The sequence below is a fragment of the Martes martes genome, assembly GCF_963455335.1.
Source record: "Martes martes genome assembly, chromosome: 1".
Classification (NCBI taxonomy): Eukaryota; Metazoa; Chordata; class Mammalia; order Carnivora; family Mustelidae; genus Martes; species Martes martes.
In genome coordinates this window covers 48,003,895-48,026,228 of record NC_137888.1, presented here as the reverse complement: position 1 = coordinate 48,026,228, position 22,334 = coordinate 48,003,895, and the positions used below count along the sequence as shown (strand labels likewise).

The 22,334-nt window shown below is 38.2% G+C and overlaps 1 protein-coding gene across 4 annotated transcripts in view; it reads right to left on the bottom strand.

The window, feature by feature from the left end:
• TFG (trafficking from ER to golgi regulator) overlaps positions 1-11,917 on the bottom strand; it is a 33,324-nt gene extending 21,407 nt beyond the window's left edge. For all 4 annotated transcript variants that reach the window (XM_080808121.1, XM_080808122.1, XM_080808123.1 and 1 more), the window contains exons 1-3: positions 11,702-11,917; positions 7,617-7,843; positions 4,454-4,537 (exon numbers count right to left, since the gene is read on the bottom strand). In XM_080808121.1, coding sequence (XP_080664247.1) covers positions 4,454-4,537; positions 7,617-7,800 — 268 coding nt within the window. In that variant the 5' untranslated portion in view covers positions 7,801-7,843; positions 11,702-11,917. The remainder of the gene's footprint in view (positions 1-4,453; positions 4,538-7,616; positions 7,844-11,701) is intronic.
• Positions 11,918-22,334: the final 10,417 nt, after the last annotated feature.

The window sequence follows — 22,334 nt, the reverse complement described above, 5'->3', positions numbered from 1 at the left end:
ATTGATCCTATCAATTCCCCAACTTCTAGCTCACTTCTGCTCTTTATTATTTCTTCCTTCTAAGTTATTTGTCCTTCCTGTGTTGAATGTTACAAATATCCCTTCAAGTTTACCTCTGCACACTCTAAAATAACTAATTACTTCTAATTCCCATTATAATTTCTTGACTTGTTACTTAAAAGCATATTTTTATCTTAAAAAGTCCCATAATTCGTGTTATTTTTGTCCAGTGATTTCTAATGAGGCCAGAGAATATAATCTCTAGAATATAATCAGAAAATAAATATCTCTTCTCTGATATTTATTGAAATTTGTTGGAAAAACCACTACATGGTCAACTTTTATAAATGCTCACATGTACTAAAAAAAATTATACTCCCAGATCGATAGATGCGTAAGACCAAGCCTGTATTTGATTTGTTCGAATTTTCTCTATCCTGACTAATTTGGAGCCTGCCTGACCTACCAGTTTCTAAGAAAAGAGCATAAAAGCTCTCCCATGATTGTGAATTTATTTTTCAGAATTTATTTATTGTTCAGAATTGTTATATATTCCCAGTGAATTATACTTTTTATCATTATGAAGTGACTATTACTAATGAATTTTTCACTTAGAGTCCATTCTATTATTATTACTACCCGCTAGCCTTGAGTTTGTCTAGTGTATTTTTTAGCCCTCTGCTTTCAAACTTTGCATAATATTTTACTGTGTCTTTTTTTCAACTAAAATTCAATTAGCCATCATTAGTTTCAGATGTAGTGATCAATTGCACATAATACCCAGGGTTCATATCACATGCCCTCTTTAATGTCACTCACCCAGTTATAATCAGCATGTAACTAAATTTTGTTTAACTCCAGGAAGAGGCTATCTTTTGACATGTACATTTTGTCCATTTATATGTATTGTTAGTATTTCATGCTTTCTACTTATCAAGTTTTCTCTCTGCTTATTTTGCTCATCATCTAGTGAACCAAACAGGTACTCTGTTTCCTCCTTTTCCCTCTTCTGGTTATTTCTAGTCTTTCTTCAATCACTCTTACATTTCAGACATGTATACTTCAATTTTTAAAAATCTAATTAGTATCTTCTTCCCAAACAATTTTAAAATATTTCAATTCCTATCATCCCCTCCTGTCTTGCATATAATCAGCATTTTTGTCCCATCTTGTTTTATATTCCTAAAACTATTAATTTTCTTTTTATAATCAGTGCTCATTTAAATTCATGTGTTAATGAGTTTATGTGCTCACAATATCCTGCATGTCCATTCTTCTGGATTCATTTTCCTTCCTGCTGAAGAACTATTTTAAAAAATTCTTTTAACAGGGCCCATGAGTAGCAAATTCTCAGCATTTATTTGAAATTTTTATTTTTATTTTTTTGAGAGAGAGCACATGAGTACAGGGGGAGGGGAGGGAGATAGACAATCTTAAGCAGACTCCACACCCAGCACAGAGCCCAATGCAAGGCTGGATCTCCAGATCCTGAGATCATGACCTGAGCCAAAATCAAGAGTCAGTCGTTTAACCAACTCAGCCACCCAGGAGCCCAGAAAATGTTTTTATCTTCCCTTATTCCTCGAGCTTACCAGACTACAGAAAGCTACTTTTCCGGTTATTTTTTTTCTTAACAGTCTGAAAATGTTACTTTACTGTCTCTAGCTCCTATTATCACTATGAAGACATCTACCAACAGTCTAATTGCTTGGTAGGTGATCAGTCTTATTCTCTCAGGCTACTTTTTAAGATCTTTTTGCCTAACATATTGCCCAGTTTCGTGATAGTATGTCTAGTGGAGTTTTATTTTTATTTATCCTGCTCAGGACTCACTGTGCCTCCTGAATCTGATAGTTTACTTCTTTTATATAATTCTGAGAATTTCTTTAGCCATTACCTCCTCAAATATTTCCACTCCCCATTTCTTCTTCTTTAAAGTCTTAATGGAAAAAGGCTGGACTTTCTCATTCTCAAATTCTCTTGTATTCTTCATCTCTGTTTTTGTGCTTGATTCTGTAATTTTTTTAGACTACCTTTCAGTTCACTAATTCTGTTTTCAACTGTGACTAACCTCTGTTGTTCTACCTCTCCACTTTGTATTTAATTTTAAAGATTATTTTTTTTATTTCCAAAAGTTACCTTGATTTGTTTTTAAAATCTGTTTATTGGGGCGCCTGGGTGGCTCAGTGGGTTAAAGCCTCTGCCTTCGGCTCAGGTCATGATCTCAAAGTCCTGGGATCGAGCCCCACATTGGGCTCTCTGCTCAGCAGGGAGCCTGCTTCCTCCTCTCTCTCTAACTGCCTCTTTGCCTACTTGTGATCTCTGTCTATCAAATAAATAAATAAATAATCTTTAAAAAAATCTGTTTATTCTTTTTTCATAGTGCCTTGTTCTTACACTTCTTTTTTCTTTTACACTTCAACTTTTAGTGCATGTTTCACAGATGAACATTTTTATTAATTGAAGTTCTTAGTCTCCTCCTACTACTAGCTGTGGCCATTGTTTCTTGCTTACATGGACTGTTTCACATGTCTTACTTGAACTCTTATGTTTATCAACAGAATCCTGTCCAGAAGCCTGTGACCTGGATTGAGAACATACTCCTTTTAAGAGACTTCTGCCTTTGCTTCTTACAGTTTTTGGTTTTTTTGTTGTTGTTTTTGTTTTTTTAATGGTAGTATATGGGCTTGCAAGTTCTCAAACTATGCAGATAGTTTGAACTTAAACCCAGGACCTAGGGAACACAGTTAGAAATCCTTAAGGGAGCCTCCACAAACCCAACAGCCCCAGGGTACGAGAGTTTCTGGTGTCAATTCCTTGACTTTTCCTGTATCAATGAAGAGGTATTTTTCTTTTACAACTTTTAGAGTATAGTTCACTGAGGGTCTAGGACCCAAGGTCTCTACCATGTAAACACCAAATCATTAGTCCTTAGATTATGCAGAATAAAACCTTGACCATCACCACCAAAAGTGCACCAAGTCTCAGCTCTTGGGTCCTTCTGGTCCTGGTTTATAATTCCATCTATCTTTTGGTCCCTGGACATTTCTCTTAACTCTCTCGATCAAGTTCAGGTATACACTTCAAAAAACACATTTGTAATAGTTGATCTAGCATGTCCTCAGTATTTCTGGAAGGAAGGTTTTCAGCTTATCAAACCTTCCTGATAGCCAGGCAATAGCGGTTAACTACCTCAGACTCAATATTGTAAAATGATAGCTTTTATCTAAAAAAATTTTTACGCAGTTTTAATTTTTTTATTAGTATTTTAAAATCTGATTCACATTCAGCCTTCCTAGATGGAGATGAAATAAATACAAATTAAACCAACTGGCCAACATCATGTTTCATGGAACTATAAGGTTCAGTGCCATGTAACTTTTAAAAAATGTTAAACAAAACATCCAGAAAAAAAGCCTAGATTTTATTTTTCACATAATCATACTACCACTTTAACTTTATAATCATTTCTATTTTATCCCTTAAGAGTTATGCCTCAGGGGCGCCTGGGTTGCTCAGTACGTTAAAGCCTCTGCCTTTGGCTCGGGTCATGCTCCCAGGGTCCTAGGATCGAGCCCCACATCGGGCTCTCTGCCCAGCAGGGAGCCTGCTCCCTCCTCTCTCTCTCTCTGCCTGCGTCTCTGCCTACTTGTGATCTCTGTCAAATAAATAAATAAAATCTTAAAAAAAAAAAAGTTACACCTCACGAATTTAATGTCAATAAGAAAACAAAATCTTAAATTATAATTAACCTTATATTCATTTTTATCAAAACTACTTATAATTTACTCTTTAAGTACTCCTGAAAAAATAATGTCTACAGTATGAGGCCTATATGTTAAGTCCTGAGAAGTAAAAACACGTTATAGAAGGTAATTATCTATACTAAGAACTTGATAATAAAATGAATAAACTTAATAAAACTAAAACTTAATAAAGATAGTTTTAACCCTGTATTATTTTCAAACCTGTAAATACTTCTATAAGTGGCATCCACTGCTTCATATGGTACTGAGCAGATGGGAGAATTTAAACATGCCTACTTCCTATAACTCTTCAAATCTTCTATTAATCGTCAAATATATAGTTAGGCCTAATAATTCAAAATTTCAGATATAGCTGAAAAAGTTATCACTTAATTCTGAGTCTTTAAAAGGAGTAAATCTGGGTGCTTGCATGGCTCAGCCAGTTAAGTGTCTGCCTTCAGCTCAAGTCATGATCCCTGAGTCCAGAGTATCCTGTATCAGGATCCCTACTCATTGCGGGATCCTGCTTCTCCCAATCCTTCTGGCCCTCCGAACCACTTGTGCTATCTGTCTGTCTGCTTCTCTCTCTCTCTCTCAAATAAATAAAATCTTTAAAAAAAATAAAAACAAAAGGAGAAAAGCTAAAAAGTCTTCAATAAAAATACAATGGACAATACAGTAAATGTATTAGAAGGTTTACCACTTACCAAATAATGTCAGTTTCAGTATTCTACTACACTGAATTGCAAAAGAAAGGTCAGAACTATCAAATATTGTTATAAGATCTCCATCTGGAATTTAAAAAAAATTTCAGATTTGTGTCAGTAGTAAACCAAGACATACATTAAATTAAAATCTAAATGTAGATTACAGAGCATAATTAGAATCTATCATAAAAACTTTAAATAAACACTAAATGATCTAGGTAGGATGCATTTGTTCAAAAGAATACCATATCAATTTTGCTTATTAGTTTTATAGCAACGTTATTTATCATATCCCCGTAAGAAGAGCCAAAACATAAAGATTAAGATATTAAGTCATCTTTTACAAGTCACCAGGATATTCATGGTAGCAAAATAACAGATTACTGGTTTAGACTAAAATCTTTGCATTCCAAAAAATTTAAATATATTTACCAAAAGTCAAAGAAATACAGATTCTCAAGGTTCAAATTTTAATCCTAAGTACAAGAAAACACCACTGATACAAAGGGAGGGGAAACTATTATAATAGTAACTAAAAGGATCACTGACCATTTTGATACTAAGATGAAAACTATGAACTCTCCCTAGAAAAAAATATTCATGTTCTACACAAGATTCTGTAATCTCCTAGATCTCAATGGGCGCCTGGGTGGCTCAGTTGGTTAAGTAACCGCCTTCAGCTCAGGTCATGATCCTGGAGTCTGGGATCGAGTCCCACATTGGGCTCCTTGCTCAGCAGGGAGTCTGCTTCTCCCTCTCATGCTCTCCCTCTCTCTCTCTCTCTCTCAAGGAAATAAATAAAACTTTAAAAAAAAAAAGAATATTATAATCAGCTGCCTGCCTCAAAAGCTTTCAAAGGGCTGGGAGGAAAATGTTCTCTAGAGGGAACAAGAACAGAAAAGCAGCCACAGGCAAGGAGCTAATCAGGGTCCTGTGCCAGGTGTCTTCACAGACACAGGTAGGTTGGGAGCATGAGGATGTCAGTTCTGTCCTGGGAAGCTGCTCCAAGGATGCTCTGCTACACCAATTTTAACACTGATTAGACAGATTTATTTTAAACAAAGGTGGCAACAAACGCCATAACTGAGAATTTTATCATTGTTTTTAGATCTTTATAACCAGACCCATTTCTTATAACATACCTCATGTTCAACTTTAGGAATTCTAAATGTATTTTTAATAAAGTATATATGTAAAAGGAAACCTTCTCTAACTATCTTATTTTCTGAAACTCACAACAGAAATAGAATATACATGATAGCAAAAACTTTACCTAAGCCAGTCCTCCACCCTAGTACTCAACAGTTTGTGGAACACAAATCTGTACAATTTAAAACACTTAGAAACACCCTGAAAAAGAAATTCCATGTGGTAACTGGATGTGGAGAATATTCTTTCAACAATGAGGATACTCTAAGCAAGGAGTCCACAAACTGAGACCAATGGTCAAAATCCTTATTTATAGGACTGTGAACCAAACACGGTTTTTACATTTTTTAAAAGGTTTTAAATAGGTGAAATACTGGCCTTAAATGACCCACAATGCTAAGATTTTATCTGATCTTTTAAAGAAAAGTTTGGCAACCCCTGCCCTAAACAAAAATAAGGGAGTTAAGAGAAAGCCAGATAAATAATGAGGTCAGTTTAAGTTATACCAAGTTTGAAGTAAATTAAGGCACACATTTTCAAGTTAGAAATGAAAATCAATGTATTGTTAGTAGATGAGATTATACTAGGGAAGAGAACAGGAAGAAACCATCTCCTTTCCTGTCCTTTAAAACAGGTAACTCTCAAAATTGGGTTTGGGTACTATTAGATCATACTTTATAAAAAAAGAATTACACCTGTAGCTAAATGGCCAGCTTAGCTGATCATCAGTGATTTATACTCTCCTTCCACAGTGTAGGTTGTTGGAAAGGGGGCCAACCAGGGACATACCCCTAGCCACTGAGATCTCAGCAGAGGCACGTGACTGGGGTCTGGCCAATGTGATGTGAGCAGAAATGACATACATTACCTTAAGGCCTAGAGACTACAATCCCCCCACCTAATCCCCTACACTCTGTCTTACTCAATCTGCCTGCTGGATGTTAATGCTCAAGGTGAACTTATAAGCCATGTGTTGAACACAACAGAGTTTCTATCAACCTGGGTCTCTAAATGATTCACTGAGTATTAAACCACTGAAATTTTAAGATTTCTCTTGTCATCAGCTGGCATTACTTTAAGCCAGCACACAGAGACACTGAGAAGCAGTTGTCAGTGATAAGAAAACTAGGACACCAGTGGCAGAGATGTTTAGGAATACAAGTATTTTTAAAAAGATGGTTTAGGTGGGCACCTAGGTGGTTCAGTGGGTTAAGCGTCTGCCTTTGGCTCAGGTCATGATCTCAGGGTCCCGGGATGGAGCCCCGCATCGGGCTCTCTGCTCAGCAGGGAGCCTGCTTCCCCCTCTCTCTCTGCCTGCCTCTCTCCTTGCTCTGTCAAATAAATAAATAAAAATCTTTAAAGAAAAAAAAAAAGATGGTATAGGTAACAGTGCCAAGTACTGAGAACAAAGTGAAAACAGACTGAAAATAAATTCAGTGGTAAGAAAGAAGCTAGTAACCACCTAAGCACAATTTTTCAGTAGAGATGTTTAAAAAGAAGACAGGTATAAAAAAATGAAATAAAGATCTGTGTGTTTGACGCAACATTTGTCATGTAAAACCCACTGCTGTACAAACTGTTTTGTGGTCAAATGAGTCTAAGACACTGCAGACTATAAACTGACAATGTACACCAGCATATTACACATTCTAAAGATTGTTGCAGTAAAGAAACACATTTCTATTTCAACCAGCTTTCTCATTTAGTTGGCCACAAAAATCTTTTGCATTCAGTACCTACTGATGAGTGAAAGTGTGGTTTTAAAAGCAAAAAAGGAAGCCAGAATTGCATGAGCAAAAGAAAAATGCTTGTAAAAATACACATGAAAGTTCTATCATTTAAAGCCCCATTTCTAATAAATCACATAGCTATTTAACTTATTAAAGAATTATAGTTAACTATGTGAACATCCAATTAAGTGGGTAATCAATTACTACAGAAGGGAACAAAATTTTTATTGAGATAGTTCAATAAAAGATAGGCAAAAAAAATCACAAGTAATAGTTAATCTTACCTTCATCTTTGTACTTTATTGTAACTTCATCATTACTCAAGAGTTTTCCTCTGAAAACTCGCTGCATCATCAGCACTAATTCATCATAAGTAATATCTTCATTATGAATGGGAATTCGTCGAATATCTTCCCCAAGTTGAGCTTTGATGATTAGCTTCCCACTTAGGTCCAACTGTCCATTCATGGTGGACTCCAGGATATTGTATGTATACAATTCTAGGGAAAGACTGATAAAATGGTTTTGATGATTAAACAGCTATAAAAACTTATCTTAAAAAGTTAAAAAGCAAATCTACTATTAGAATCTAAGAAACTCTGGCCTTCAAAAGAGATTTACTGTTCCAGTATTACCAGGTTAAAATGGTCTGGAGATAAGTTTATTATGTGCCTAAAAACAATTTTTAGTATTCATCCACATACCAGCTTATCTCACATTACCATTTAGATTTCTAACTTAAGATATCTAAAAAAAAATTCCTGATCTCCCCCCCAAAATCTGCTTCTTCTGTAGTATTCTCTATCTCAGTTAGTAACAATTTCTTCCTTCTAGCTGTTCATCTTTTTTTTTTTTTTTTTTTTTCAAAAAGTCCATGAAATACCCAAAAATATAGTTGCCACCACTTTTAAAATCTCTGTATTCCAATCCCTTCAGTATCTCTACCGCTACCAACTTGATCCAAGCCACTATCATTTCTTGCATGCATTACTGCAAAAGACTCCTAACTGGTCTGCCTGCTTTTTACCTTTGCCTACTTTTAATCTATCCTCAACATCGGAGTTCTCCTGTTAAATAAAATCTAACGTTCCTCTGCTTAAAATCTCCCAATAGATTCACAGCTCACTTCTAGTAAAGGACAGGACTACAAGGTCATGATCTGGCCTCTGGCCCCTAGCCAAGTATTTAACCTCATTTCCTACTTTTCTCCCTGATTTCATTGCTGCACCCATATTTTAAGTTCTCCTTCTCAATGTAAGGCTTTGCACTTGCTGTTCCCTTTGTCATAAGTCTTTTTCACAATTCCCATATGATTCAGATCTCTGATCAAATGGTCACTTCTTAGAGATCTGTCCTGACTACCTAAACTAAAATGGATCCTCTTTCACTTTCTTACCCTGCTACAATTTTCTTCAAATCACTTATCATCACCAGGCATTATGAATTTATTAACTTTGCATTGTCTTTCCTACTAAAAAATAAAGAAGTAAATTGTTTTGTTCATTGTATTCCTGAGTCTAGAACAGTGCCTAGTAATGGTTGTCATTGAATTTTGTTACATGAAGGACAAATAAATACTGGCTTCCACACTCTATTAACCTATAACTAAATGATAACCCTGAAAAGCATGTGTGAACACTAAAACAGAGTCTCAAATTTTTCTCTTTAAAGTAAAAAAGACCACTAGTATTTTCTCTAGTTTTCCTATTTGGGGAACTTAAGCAGAAAAGGCAAATGAGTGACATCCTCCAGAACTTTCTAATAAGACCGTACACTATTGTCTCTTAATATTCTGCAACTCACCCCTCCCCAAACCTTAGTGGTGTGTATGATTAGATTCCCTATTTATGTCCTTCCAAGTATAATATATATTATACTTGGTATATATAGGTATAATACATATTTTATCCTTAAATGAATGTCTCTAGTCCTCCTTGCCATATTCTGAAGAGATTGCATTTATTAATAATATTTTTCTTTCCTTTTTATCTTAGAAATACTCTTTTTCCATGATGCACTGACCCACAAATCACATACTGACAGCTTGGAAATAAACTTCCCAATTGTTGTAACAGATTTTTAAAAATTCTGCCATTTAGTGAGGACCCAAAGTCAGACTTGAAGGCCTATATCCTCGGATTTTCACTTTTTCAGCAGGATGAAATCCTAGCTTTCTTTAGCCTAATGTTAAATACCCTTCACGATTTGTCCTTCCCCTTGTTTTTTTCTTACTCTTCATATATATATATATATATATATATATTTGTACTGTCCTATTTTAGAGCTTATATTAATAATATATTTTAAAATGAGGCATTAAATACTGAATCTAACACTCTAAGGTCAGTTCAGAATAGAGTGGATTGTGTTCCTACATATGGATGTTAAGCTTGTCTTAATGTAAAACAGAATAATTTATCTGCCAATGCTCGCAATGGACTTCTCATAAACACTGCGATTAACTGAAAGAACATCTACACCTGTTAGCTAAACTACCCTCTTCATTCAGGAAACATTTACTTAATACCTACTATGTGCTAAGCTCTAAAGTATAATCACTTCAATAAAATGGTAAAGACTCCACCTTGTTTACCTTACAGTCTGAAAGAAATAAAGAACTTCAGTAAATCAATGTTATGTTACTTCCTCCTACCCACAGGATATGTAAACCAGCAATAACATAGTTAAGGACCACAGCTTAGCTTCAGCAAGGTATTATTATCTACTCTTAAAAGCACCTAGAATAGTGCCTGACATATAGCAGGTATTTAAAGACTTGTTTTTGTTGCCCAAACCAAAGATGAATGAGAAATAATAAAGTTCTGATAAGGGATAGGGAGAAGAAAAGTTGTACTGTTAGGGTCAGTTCCTAAGTCAGTCCTTCACACACTGTACCTCTTTTATGTAACTAGAAGTGACTCCCCACAACAAAGATACTAATTAAGAGAATTTTCAACATCTGATGTAATGAATAGTATATCCTTTTGATGGTGGGAGGGTTGCTCAATGCAATTCCAATGGATCTGACAACATTAGTCTGTTTTACTTTATATTTGCCACATTTGCCTGCAAATTCATTTATTCCTTGGTGCTTCCCATGCACTGTAAACTCCCTGTGGCCAGGAACCAGGGCTTCTTTCATACCCCAGTTTGTGTAGCCATCTCCTCAAGACATGCATATCATCATCACAAAACTAAGGACATCACAAAATCTTCCCTTTCTGGGAAAATCCCATTCTCAATTTTCTTATGTAACAGAATTCAGGTCCCCTTCTTCTCTAACTCCAGTCACCAGGTAGAGCCTGGTATGAACAACTAGCTGCCAGGACTGCTGGTGAGATCCTTACAGCATTTTCTTCTCCCATCTTGTCCATACCCGGCTCCCTCTGAAGTCCAGAAATGACACAGCCACTAATTTACCAAACTCTCCAACAGGAACCCTGTTTTTAGCACTTGGGAATAAAGTGACCTGACCAAAGGGACATAAAAATCCTGCCTCCTGAACCAGAATCCAAGATCAGTGGCCAAACCTCCAGTTCCACTTTTCCTGTGGGTAGAATCCGGCTCGAATTCAGAGGGGCCTGCTTAGGCACCTCCACAGCGTAGCAATTTTAAGATATTCAAGCAAAATCAACCCTTGATTGTTCCAAAGAATCCAAGGAGTCACAAATCCTGCCTGACCACTAAGATAGTAAAGATTTCTACTACAAGCCCTGTGACCTTAGGCAAGTACCTCTCCAAGCCTCACTTTCATCATACGCAAAATAAGAATATCTAAATTTAAAGAATCTTTGTGATGATTATCATGCATCTAAAATACTTAGCACAGTTCGTAGTAAACTTAAAAGTTCGCTATCATCATCACTATAAAACTGGGTTGGGCCTCCAGTCGGCGCTTGATTAAGCCCTGACACAGCTAAGGAACAAGGTTCCTCTCGGATGACCCCAATAAACTTATTCCAATAGGCACTATTCTTCAACCTTCTCACCCTTACAAGCTCCTCGAGGGGGTTAAGTGCTCGACCACCCCAGGCCTCACAAAGCACCTCTCCTCTCCTCTCCATCTGGCACTCCAACCCCATGGAGCCAGGCGGACTCGGAGCGAGAGCACTTGCTGGCCCAAACAATCCCTAGAGACCCCCGAGGCCCGCCTCCCTGCCACCGTGGCCAGCGGGATTCCCTTCCCCTCCCCAGCTTCCCCTCCCCCCACCCGACGCCCCTCCCGGGCCCCAGCTCCTTCCCAAGGCCCCCTCCGCACCCCCACCCCGCCCGGTACCCGCCGGTTCGAGCGAGGCCCTGCCAGCGCTTCCTCGTCTCCCGGCCCGCCTTGTCGGGAGAGCGGCCGCGCCCCCGTCCCCAGCGGCCATACCCGCTTGCCGAGGCTGCCGAGGCCGCCTCCCCGCGGATCTCCGCTGACCCGACCGGTGCGAGGCCGACGCCCGGCTCTGGGGCGTCGTGGGGTGGCTGCGGTCACTGCCCACTCCGGTGCCCTCCGCCGGCGCCGCCGCACCTCGCTAGCAGGCTCGCGCGGGCCGCGGCCAATCGCACGGACGCACCAAGCCTAGCGAGATCTCGGGCCCAGTACGTGGCAGGTGGGGGAAGAAGAGGGGCGGGAACGAGAAAGAAAAAAAAACTGTCCTTTCGCTCCGCCTCTCAGCGAGAGGCCAACTTACAACGCATGCGCAGCGGCAGAGGCACGGGTCGGGAGCCGGCTGTTCTAGGGCCTGCGTGGGCCGGAGTCTCTGCTTTCTCACTGGATGACGGAGTATGGCAGTGGTTGCCGTACGGAAGCACGCATGCGCAAGGCGTGACCAGGCACTTCCGGTTTTCCTGAAAGCTTGAGTTTCCCGTGTGTCGCTCGTGGGTGGGGCGTGGTTTGCTGCTCTGCACTCTGAGAGCCCTTCGAAAGTGGGCATTTGTCAAGTTTGGGAGTTTTTTTGCGACCACTGTAATTCTCCTAGCCCTGTCTCGAAAAAACCCAATCTTTTATCCCCGCCTTCTTTCCACAAACTCATTCATTCATTATTCGGCTCCTACGCTTCAAGTACTGTGCCGGGAATAGGGATGAATCAGTTTGTGAACAAGGAGTTTCTAATAGCGTTTACCAGACAGGACAAACCTGCGAGTGTGTAAAAGGAAAGGACTGGAAAATTAAGGTTACTAAGAATTCCGGAAGCCTTTTGGACGATAAGGCAGCGTTGCCCTATATACTCTTTCCTTCCCTCTTACCTAAAGCATTTGTTTTAAATACGCGTTTTTGTGTAGTTAAGTGCTCTGGTTCAGACTTTTTTTGCGGAGGGAAGTGTTGAAATCTAGGGATGAGGGAGTGCTCTTTTAAAAGTTGCAAGCAACTTTTGCCTTACTTGACGGGGATTCAGCAAAAAAGCAAGTCGAACTCACGTGGTCCCCAGTTGTTCACCAGATATTCCTGAAGGACATGGTGTAAGGTGAATTCAGGGTGAGAAGTTATGTTCTTTTAGTACTGTAAATAGTGTGATCTTTTTGCAGGTAGACGTCTGAAAAATTCCGTTTGAAAGTGAAATATGTGACTTTAGAATGCTTTTTGCCTCTGTATTGTATTTTCCAACGCTGTGTGAATTGCTCTTTCAGCAATTGCCTGCAGAGATTGAGGAGCAGAGGAATAAAGGAATGAAAAAAGTTCCTGACTTTCCCGAAGGCTGTTCTTCATTACTTGTTATTTAGAACTGAGTAATCCAGATTTGGGGAAATGCACAGCTGTCCAGTAATATTTTTTTAAAGATTTGATTTATTTATTTGACAGAGATCACAAGTAAGCAGAGCAGCAGGCAGAGAGAGAGAGAGAAGCAGGCTCTCCACTGAGCAGAGAGCCCGATCTGGGGCTGGATCCCAGGACGTAAGATCATGACCTGAGACGAAGACAGAGGCTTAACCCACTGAGCCACCCAGGCACCCCCAGTAATAATATTTTAAAGTCCTTGAGATGGTTTGAGATTGGGTAAAACCACACAAATGTGATCGGAGGTAAAATATTCCCTGAAGGAAGTGTATATACCACTGTTAAATTTTCCTAAAAGGAGGCTTGACCCTGGGGCAGGAGAAAAGGAGATGAAACTTAGCCTGGAATAAGGGGAAACAATTTCCTCTCTTTAGGCTCCCAGGAATGGGGCATACACTTGAGTCCTGACATTGAGGAGAAATAGACTGATCCTTGTTGCACTGGACCAGCTAGAAGCTAGGAAAAGAGGCACCCATAGCGCTGTCTTGTGAAGGGGTTGGTGCATTTGGACTTTGAAAGCAGCTTGGGTTTCTTTATGTTGTAATTCCTTCATGCTTCATCCCTAAACAATTAGAAGTCTTTTTTAATGTTAAAACCTATTCCCAGTTACCACTGCGGAAACTGAGAGATGGGGTAGTGATGATTCCTTCCTGTCAAAGCAACAGTAGGAGCTGCACATGGCAAGAAGTGAGAAATAAGAGAGCAAAAAAAACATCGTTTGGAAGCCAGATCAGAGACTCAGGTGACATGAGGCAAGAAGGACATCTAGGTAACATTAAAGCATTTACCCAGTTCTCCAGAATTATACTTTTAAAAATTTTTAATGATGAACTTTATGAAAGATTTCATCTCCTTCTATCCCGGGTGCAGGCTTACAATGTGACTAAGCGTGAAATCAAGGACATATGGGTTTACTTATATGTCATAGAGCAGGTTTAGAGAAGCACACAAAATTATCAGTTGAGTGTGTCAAATTGCTCCTTTAGGTTATAAACACCTTAATAACTAAAACTATATATATATATGGCTTAATGACTAAAACCATATCCTGTTCATTTATTTGTTTTAGCTTAATACTGAATTGTCCACAATACTTCAGTAAACTTTCCTCTTCCTGATCCTATCCTATAGAACAATTATGTTTTCAAAAGTAAGAACATAATGAACAGCTGGAACTCATTACCTAACCCAAGTATTAAAACATTACCAAAAAATTATGCTTCCCTGTGTGCTTCTCCCCAAGGTGGTCCTTGTGCCTCTCTCCTGAATTTTAACATTGCCTTGTTTTTAAATTTTCTATGTAGTTTAATCATATGTATACATATATGATACATATCCGTATATGATTATGTGTGTATATATATACACATATATATATATGGTATGTGTTGTCAGTTTTACTTGTAGACATTATATAGAGTATCATCTCTGTGGTTTCCTGGAAAATTTTTGCACTCAGTATTATGTTACTAAGATATCCATATTGCTACACATAGCTGGAATTCATTTATTTTCATTGATGAAAAATACTCCTTTGGAAGAGTGTACCACAAATTTTTAAAATCTGTTCTATCAAAGTGTATTTGGATTGCTTCCAGTTTCTGCTGTGTGCCTCCATAAGCATCCTTTAGTTTGTCTCTTGTACAAGAGTATCTCTTGTTTCATGCTAATACATGGATTACTGAATGGTAGATTATGCAAACATTTAGCTGTATAAATAATGCCAACTCTTGGTATGACTAAGGCTTTGTGTGGGGAGGGAGTGTAAATGGTATCTTTTTGTGGTCTTATTGGAGAACATGAAGTTTACATTATAACCCTGACTTTTTGTACCAAACATTTGACAATTAGATTCTTGGTCCTTATGAAATCTCAAGTGACTATTCTGTATCCTTACTTATGATTTTATCTTTGAGTATATTGTTCACCACCATCCTCGCCCCCACCCAACTTGAAAGCTGTGATTATATTCTATCCTTCCCAGCATCTGGCATTTATTGCCTGAGCGAGTAAGAGGCACTCAATGAGTAACTGTTGAGTCAATGAAATAGTTATTACTGTTTCTGTAGTGTACCCACAGTTCATGATGATACAGTTCTCTATACTTAGGCTCCCAATAAATGCAGGTGATAACTGGCCAGGGAGGGATAACCTGAATTGAACTAGTTACCACGTTTACCAAGAACATGATTTCTCCCACTGTATGTGTAGACACTGATTTTAGTTACTGTTGCCTTACATTAGTGAAGCCAAAAAGGCTAAGTTATCATGTAATGATCATGTTTTCAACACTTACGTTCACATTTATTGGGATAGGCATTAATCAAATCATTAAGAAGATTGTCCTAGGGATTCTATAAGTAATTATACACTTAAAATGCTATTAGAAAACATCTCACCCCCTTTTTTTGTGCAGAGTTTAGAAAGGTTCTAAGTCAGAGAAAACTGAACACCATGCTCACCTGGCCAACTGTCCTATGTGCAGATGAATCTGGTCTTAAAAAATACCAAGAATAGTCTTAAATCTGAAATATTGGATACGTGAAGAAAGGTGAAGCAATGTAAGGAAATACCTTTGACCCACCTGTAGCAAGGGGAGAATGGAGGCACTAGTTCAAAGGTTACTTTCCTTGTTCATGGACTTCTGAAGACAGGTCAGATTTGAACCCGTGGTTTTGAGAGAGACAGTCAACTCACATACCACTTTCTCTTTCTCCCTCAAAGTTTGTGTGGCTAGAACTCTTCAACTACAAGGGGAAGATCCCAAGAATGAAAAAGGTAGATTCTCAGACTGGCCAGGAAATGGGACAAAGACTATAAGCCTCGTAGCAAGATGGATAAAACCTGTGTTTCATCATGTTGTCCTTGAGTAGTTCATATAAATCATTTTTTTAAGATTTTATTTATTTATTTGACAGAGATCACAAGTAGGCAGAGAGGCAGGCAGAGAGAGAGGAAGGGAAGCAGGCTCCCTGCTGAGCAAAGAGCCCGATGCTGGGCTCAATCCCAGGACCCTGAGATCATGACCTGAGCCGAAGGCAGAGGCTTTAACCCACTGAGCCACCCAGGCGCCCCCATATAAATCATTTTGAGAGTATCAATCATCTCTGCTACCCTAAGGGGGGAAAAGAAAGGATATAAGTTCCTGCTTGGGTGAGAATTTCAAAAGAGAAGTTATGTCCCTTCCTCAGAATCAGCTGTGTTGTGGCAGCAGTTGCTTAATAAAGACAACTCCAAACAGAAGGAGAGACTCATGACGACCAAATGGGAGCCAGCTGGTAAGGTCATCCTCCCTTCCACTGGCCAAACATAAAGAGCTGATTGTGTAAGCAAATGAAACCATACCATTCCATGCAGAGGTAATGAAGGAGAAAAGAATGATGCTGTAACTTTGAGGGAGTCGTTCTTAGCACTAGCTAAGGAAAATACTTTAGTCTATCGTACCAGCTGCATATCCATTGAGACCCTAAAAAGTTTGTCCTTACCATGGTGTTCTATACCCAACCCCTATTTAGAGAAATGCTTCCCAGTAGGCCGTTCTTCCTAGATTTTATATACCTCGAGGCTGACACCTCCTAGATACTCAATATATATTATTGAATGAAAGAATACTAAGTTCCCCACCATTCTATACGATAAGCTTCCAGAAACAAGGAGCAGCCGTCACTGGTGAGTTCCCAGCTCTCTAGCAGTACAGGATTTTATCTCTGAGAAATTTGGAAGTGTTCACTTTTCTTCATTTATGTCTCCTGGAGACCAGTGCTGAGTTACATCTGTGTATTCTGTCAGAGCTTCAGTTGAAAGACTAATGCCACAAGACCTGCAAGGAGATCTGACAGTTTTTCATTTGACTAAGGGTAGGTTTGTTGTTGGTTGTGTTTTGTTTTGTTTTTTCAGCTCTTTTAAGAAACCCAGATGTCAGGTTCTAGAAATCGTGCCTGTCAGATCATAGTCTGGGTTCTGAGAGGCTCTCACATCTCTAATCTAACATTTATGCCAATGATCTTGCTTTTAGTCTCTCCATATAAGTGCATAATTAAAAAGGGCATTTTTAAAAAGTCATTTCAATGAAAACCCACTTATTATAAAAGGTGCAAAGTAAAACAATGAGATGCCAATTTTCACATATTAGTTTCATCAAAAGAAGTTTCATAACACTTTATAGAAAAGGGTATAGAAACATAAACATTCTCAATTTGTTGTGGGGACATAAATTGATACAAACTATTTAAAGAGTGGTATGGTAACATTTATCAACATCTAAAATAGCCAATGCTATATGACCCAGCAATTCTATTTCTAGGGTACCAGAGAAACCTTTGCATGTGAAAATACAGATATCCCCTACTGTGTTATTTTCAGGGAAAAGACTATACAGCAATAAAAAGAAACATACATATCCAGTTAGATCTCAAAAACATTTTATTAAGTGAAAAGAGCAAGTTTCAGAAAGTTATGCTACTGAAAGAGTTAACTTACAAACTGAAACTGCTATCCTTAGAAAGAACTGCTTGCACAGTTGGCCTATGGCTAGTGTCTAGGAACTTGGATTTCAGGAGCAGTCCCAGTATTCTTTGATAAGAATGATGCATTGAGTTGTGCCTGGGTGGCTCAGTGTGTTAAGCCTCTGCCTTCAGCTCAGGTCATGATCTCAGGGTCCTGGGATGGAGCCCCACATCGGGCTCTGCTCTCCAGGGAGTCTGCTTCCCCGACCCCTACCACCTGCCTCTCTGCCTACTTCTCATATCTCTCTCTCTCTCTCTCTCTCTGTGTCTCTCTGTCAAATAAATAAATAAATAAATAAAATCTTAAAGTAAAAAAAAGAATGGTGCATTGAACCTAAACTGTACAACCAGTGTGGTTTATGATGAACACCTGCTTGCTTTCTGGGAGTCTGGAATTGGGGATATGCCAACCAGAGGGTGCCTTTGTGACCAGCGCCCGTTAAAAACCCTGGGCACTGAGTCTCTAATGGGGCGTGGTAAACAACATTTCACAAGTGTTGTCCCAATTCATTGTGGAGGAATTAAGCACATCCCATGTGATTGCACTGGAAGAGATCTTTCGGAAGCTTGTGCCTGATATCCTCCTGATTTCAGCCCATGTGACTATTTTCTTTGCTAATTTTCTGTATAGTGCTCTGCTATAATATATCATAGTGATGAATACAATTCTATGCTGAATCCTATGAGTGCTCCTAGTGAATAACTGAACTTTGGGGTGGTCTTGGGGACTACTGAATTAGTTCCCTAAACCATTTATATCAAAAAAGGAAAAAGAAGCCTGAGACTATGAATTTCTGTGGGTATATAATTTTATGTATATGTGTTTTCCCAAATCTGGAAGGTTCACACCAAACTTATCACAGTGGTTAACTGTAAGGAGATGCAGAAGGAAGAGAAGAGGGGCCTGGGTTTGGTAGACCTTAGTCAAAGGGCCTTTGGCTCCAGCTGGCATGCTCTATTTCCTGTTTTTAAGAAAAATATACTAGTAATACCTAGGTGGGAAAATATTTTTTAAGTTAATTTAAAAATCATTTCAGCCTTTATGTAGAGTCACAAAATTTTAGAGCTGGTGGGGAATTTAGAGTTTGCTTCATCCTGCCCATACCTTTTAGAAGGTTGAGCCTCAGCCTTCTGCCCTGAGAGGCATGTATTGCCTTGAGTCACATAGCTTGTAGATGGGACGACAGCTCCCAGTCCAGAATGCTTCCCTAATCTGCCACTGCTTGGTAATTACTGCCACCAGAAGAACCAGTCTTCTTTTTTTGTTATTGCTAAGGTCCAGAAGGTCTCAATTGTTACAACATGGTTGCATAGCAGCTTCTACCAAAGTTCAGCAAATTATCAATGTCATACTTCCACGTGTAACAAGAGCTGTACTGGAAGAAGATAAGGATTGGACTACAGTCATCTGGGAAATGTAGTGTGTAAACGATAACAGCCTTCACTCATACCACTCTGCTTTGTTTTTACTTTTTTCTTCTTTGTTAAAATAGGGGGTTAACCTGGTAAGCAATGGGACTTTACAGAAACATGATCAGTACCTTGCAAAAAAGATTTATATCTTATTTCTACTTTTGAAATGCTTCATAAATAAGGACTTTAAAAACTAATTTCCAAGTTCATATATTGCTCTGGGGTCTATAAAGTGGTACAACCACTTCAGAAAACTGTTTACTGGTTTCTTATAATGCTAAATATACACTTATTCTATGCTTCAGAAATTCCACTACTAGATATTTCAGGAGAAAAGAAAACACAGAGACTTATATAAGAATATTTATATCAGTTTTTGGGACGCTTGGGTGCTGCAGTCAGTTAAGTAACTGACTCTTGGTTTTGGCTCAGGTCATGATCCCGGGGTCCTGGGACTGAGTTGGCTTCTGGCTCTGCGCTCAGCACAGAGTCTGCTGGAGATTCTCTCTCCCTCTCCCTCTGCCCCTCTGGCTCATGCTCTCTCTTTTCCTCTCTCTCTTTCTCTCACTCTCTCTCTCTCTTTCTAAAATAAAAAACCCTTTAAAAAAAAAAGAATATTTCTATCAGTTTTATTCCTAGTTTTCAAAACAAAATGTGATTTATCAAAAAAAAACTGAATACCACCGTAATAAAAAGAAGCAAACCATTGATAGAGCATGAATGAATCTCAAAAATATGGTGACTGAAAGAGGCCAGGGTCAAAAGAGGACGTAATAACATTTATGGCATTCTAGAACGTGCAAGACTAATGCCTGGTAATAGAAAACAGATCAGTAGTTACTTGGGGTTGGCGCTGGCAGAGGATTTAACTGGGGAGGAATACAAGGGAATGGTATAGGGTGATGAAAAAGTGATTAATCGTCTCTAGGGTAGTGGTTTCACAGGTGTGTTCATTTGTTAAAACATCTAATTTACAGTTAAAATGGGTGCATTTTATTTTGCGCAAATTATCAATGAAGTTCATTTAAATGGTTAAAAAAAAAAAAAAGCAAGCCCCCTAGCAAAGCAAACAAATAAAACAGAAAACTAATTCCAATAGCCAAAATTAAGGAAAACCACTTTAATACTCTTTTAAAAGACAAAACACTGTCTTTAGTGACCCACTGGTGATACTGAAGTTTCCTATGGTTCAGTGCATGTCTTCATATATACAGAGCATTGTATAACTGGAGCAACACTGAACGTTACACATGACTGTTGAGTATGTACACTTAGCAGACTGGCGTAGATGTGAACATGCTGCATTTCCAAATGCAATGCCTTTTTGTTCACTCAAAATAGTATGCCCTCCATTTTGGTAATATACCCAGGTGGACAGAAAATGTAATGCCAATTTCAAGTAGTGTCAGAATAGCTATGTTTTGGCCAAGGTAGCCTTATTGGTTTGTTTAATTGTTAAGAGATACATGACTTCTTTGATCGTGTTTCCCTATTTATGCTGGGTGTCAGGAAGCTTCTGGTCTAATCTGAAACCGACTCCCAGCAAAAATACAAGACCATCTGACATGTTTCTTGGGGCTTACCTTCTTTGCTCCTATGATTATTTTCCCTCCCTCCTGATTTCCTTACTTGATCGGTTTTTCAGCAGCTTTTATATATTTTTTCCCAAATACACAAATAATAGGTTACATATATGTAAATGAAGTAATAGATGATGCATATGTAACACTACTTTGAATCTGAGTTTCGTATGTGTGTTTTAATAATTAATTCCTAATAAAACTTCTCTCCCAAGATTCAGTGTTTTATTTTTAAGAAAAGGTAGATGGACACAGAGGCGGAAAATGTATGAGAGGAAATAATAACATCATCATGGAAGGCCACCTGCCTGCTGTACAATATAATGAAGAGTTAAAGAAGTCATGTGTCTGTCATACATAATTCATTTAGCCTCGGTTGGCATATTTATGTCCCTGTTCATTTTAGAAGTTTCTGCATTGTCCCTAACATACTCCTTAACACAAAATGAAAAATACTCTGCCTGTATGAGGACATAGAAACTCAAAAATATGCTAAATGCTCTAGAAATCTTTTGCATATTTTGAATCAAATGTGGAGTGAACATTTCATTATATTAAAAAGAGGGGAAAATGACAAACTAGAGGAAAGTATTTTCATCAAATGTATCATTAAAAGACTAGTAACTATAGTAAGAGGAATTCCTACAAATTCATGAGGAAAAAGTAACAATAGCTCAATTGATAAATGGACAACACAAATAACTGAAAAATAAAATACCAAAGTAAATAAGTATATAAAAAATGTTTATGATACTCCAAATGTTGGTGACATTATAAATTAGTGCAATGTTTTCAAGGAAATATAATTATATATAAGGAATATAAACAAATGTTGATAATGTTGATCCTAATTCTTAGAGTTTACCTTAAGGAAATAATTAAAAAGGAAAAAATATATATATACCAGTTTATTATGTGTCACTGTAATATTAAAAATCAAAATAAGCTGGAAATCCAATAGAATTTAGTAACTTACATTATGCAATCAATTATTTTAAAAACTGCATTACTGGGTAATTTAAGTGAAATCAATGTAAAATTGTATCTACTGTAATTACAGTTATTTAAATTCTAATGTATTCAAAGAGCATAAGAAAACATGGAAAAACAGCCATCTTTGATAGGGCAGGGAATTATGAATTTTGCTTTTTTGAAAAATATACTTTTTAAATATCTTCCAAGATTGTCATAACGTAGTCAGCAGTGTTTGAAAAATGCAAGTAGGAAACCATTTCCTCTCTCAGTAACTTTCCCCACCCCCGACGCTTGTCCCAGGAATGGAACCTAATCCTGGTATCTCTGTCTTGGACCTCATCAGGAGTCAGGGACCAGAAGTCCCAGGGAGATATATTAAGGGGGCTCTACAGAGCCAGAGAGCTCCAGTGGCTGTCAGGTGGATATGACACATTTGGCACTTTTGGTCCAGGTTTCCCAAACATTTGCAAAGAATACCAAATTCTTTTAAATGAGGCAATGAGTTTGAAAACAATCTCCCTTGATTGACAACCAAAAAAAAAAAAAAAAAAGAGGAAAGGTAAACTTAAAAATGGGAAGGGTAAGAGAAAAAAGCAATCCAAAACTCCAACAGTTAAACAAGCAGCACTGAATTGTCAGCTTAGACCCAGGAAAGAAAATCTAAAGGTCAGGATAGTTTGTTCCCCCAAAGAAACTACATGTGTTGCCACAAGCAGACAGGCTACAGGGCATTGTTATCACACAGAATAAATCAGAAACATGGAACATTAG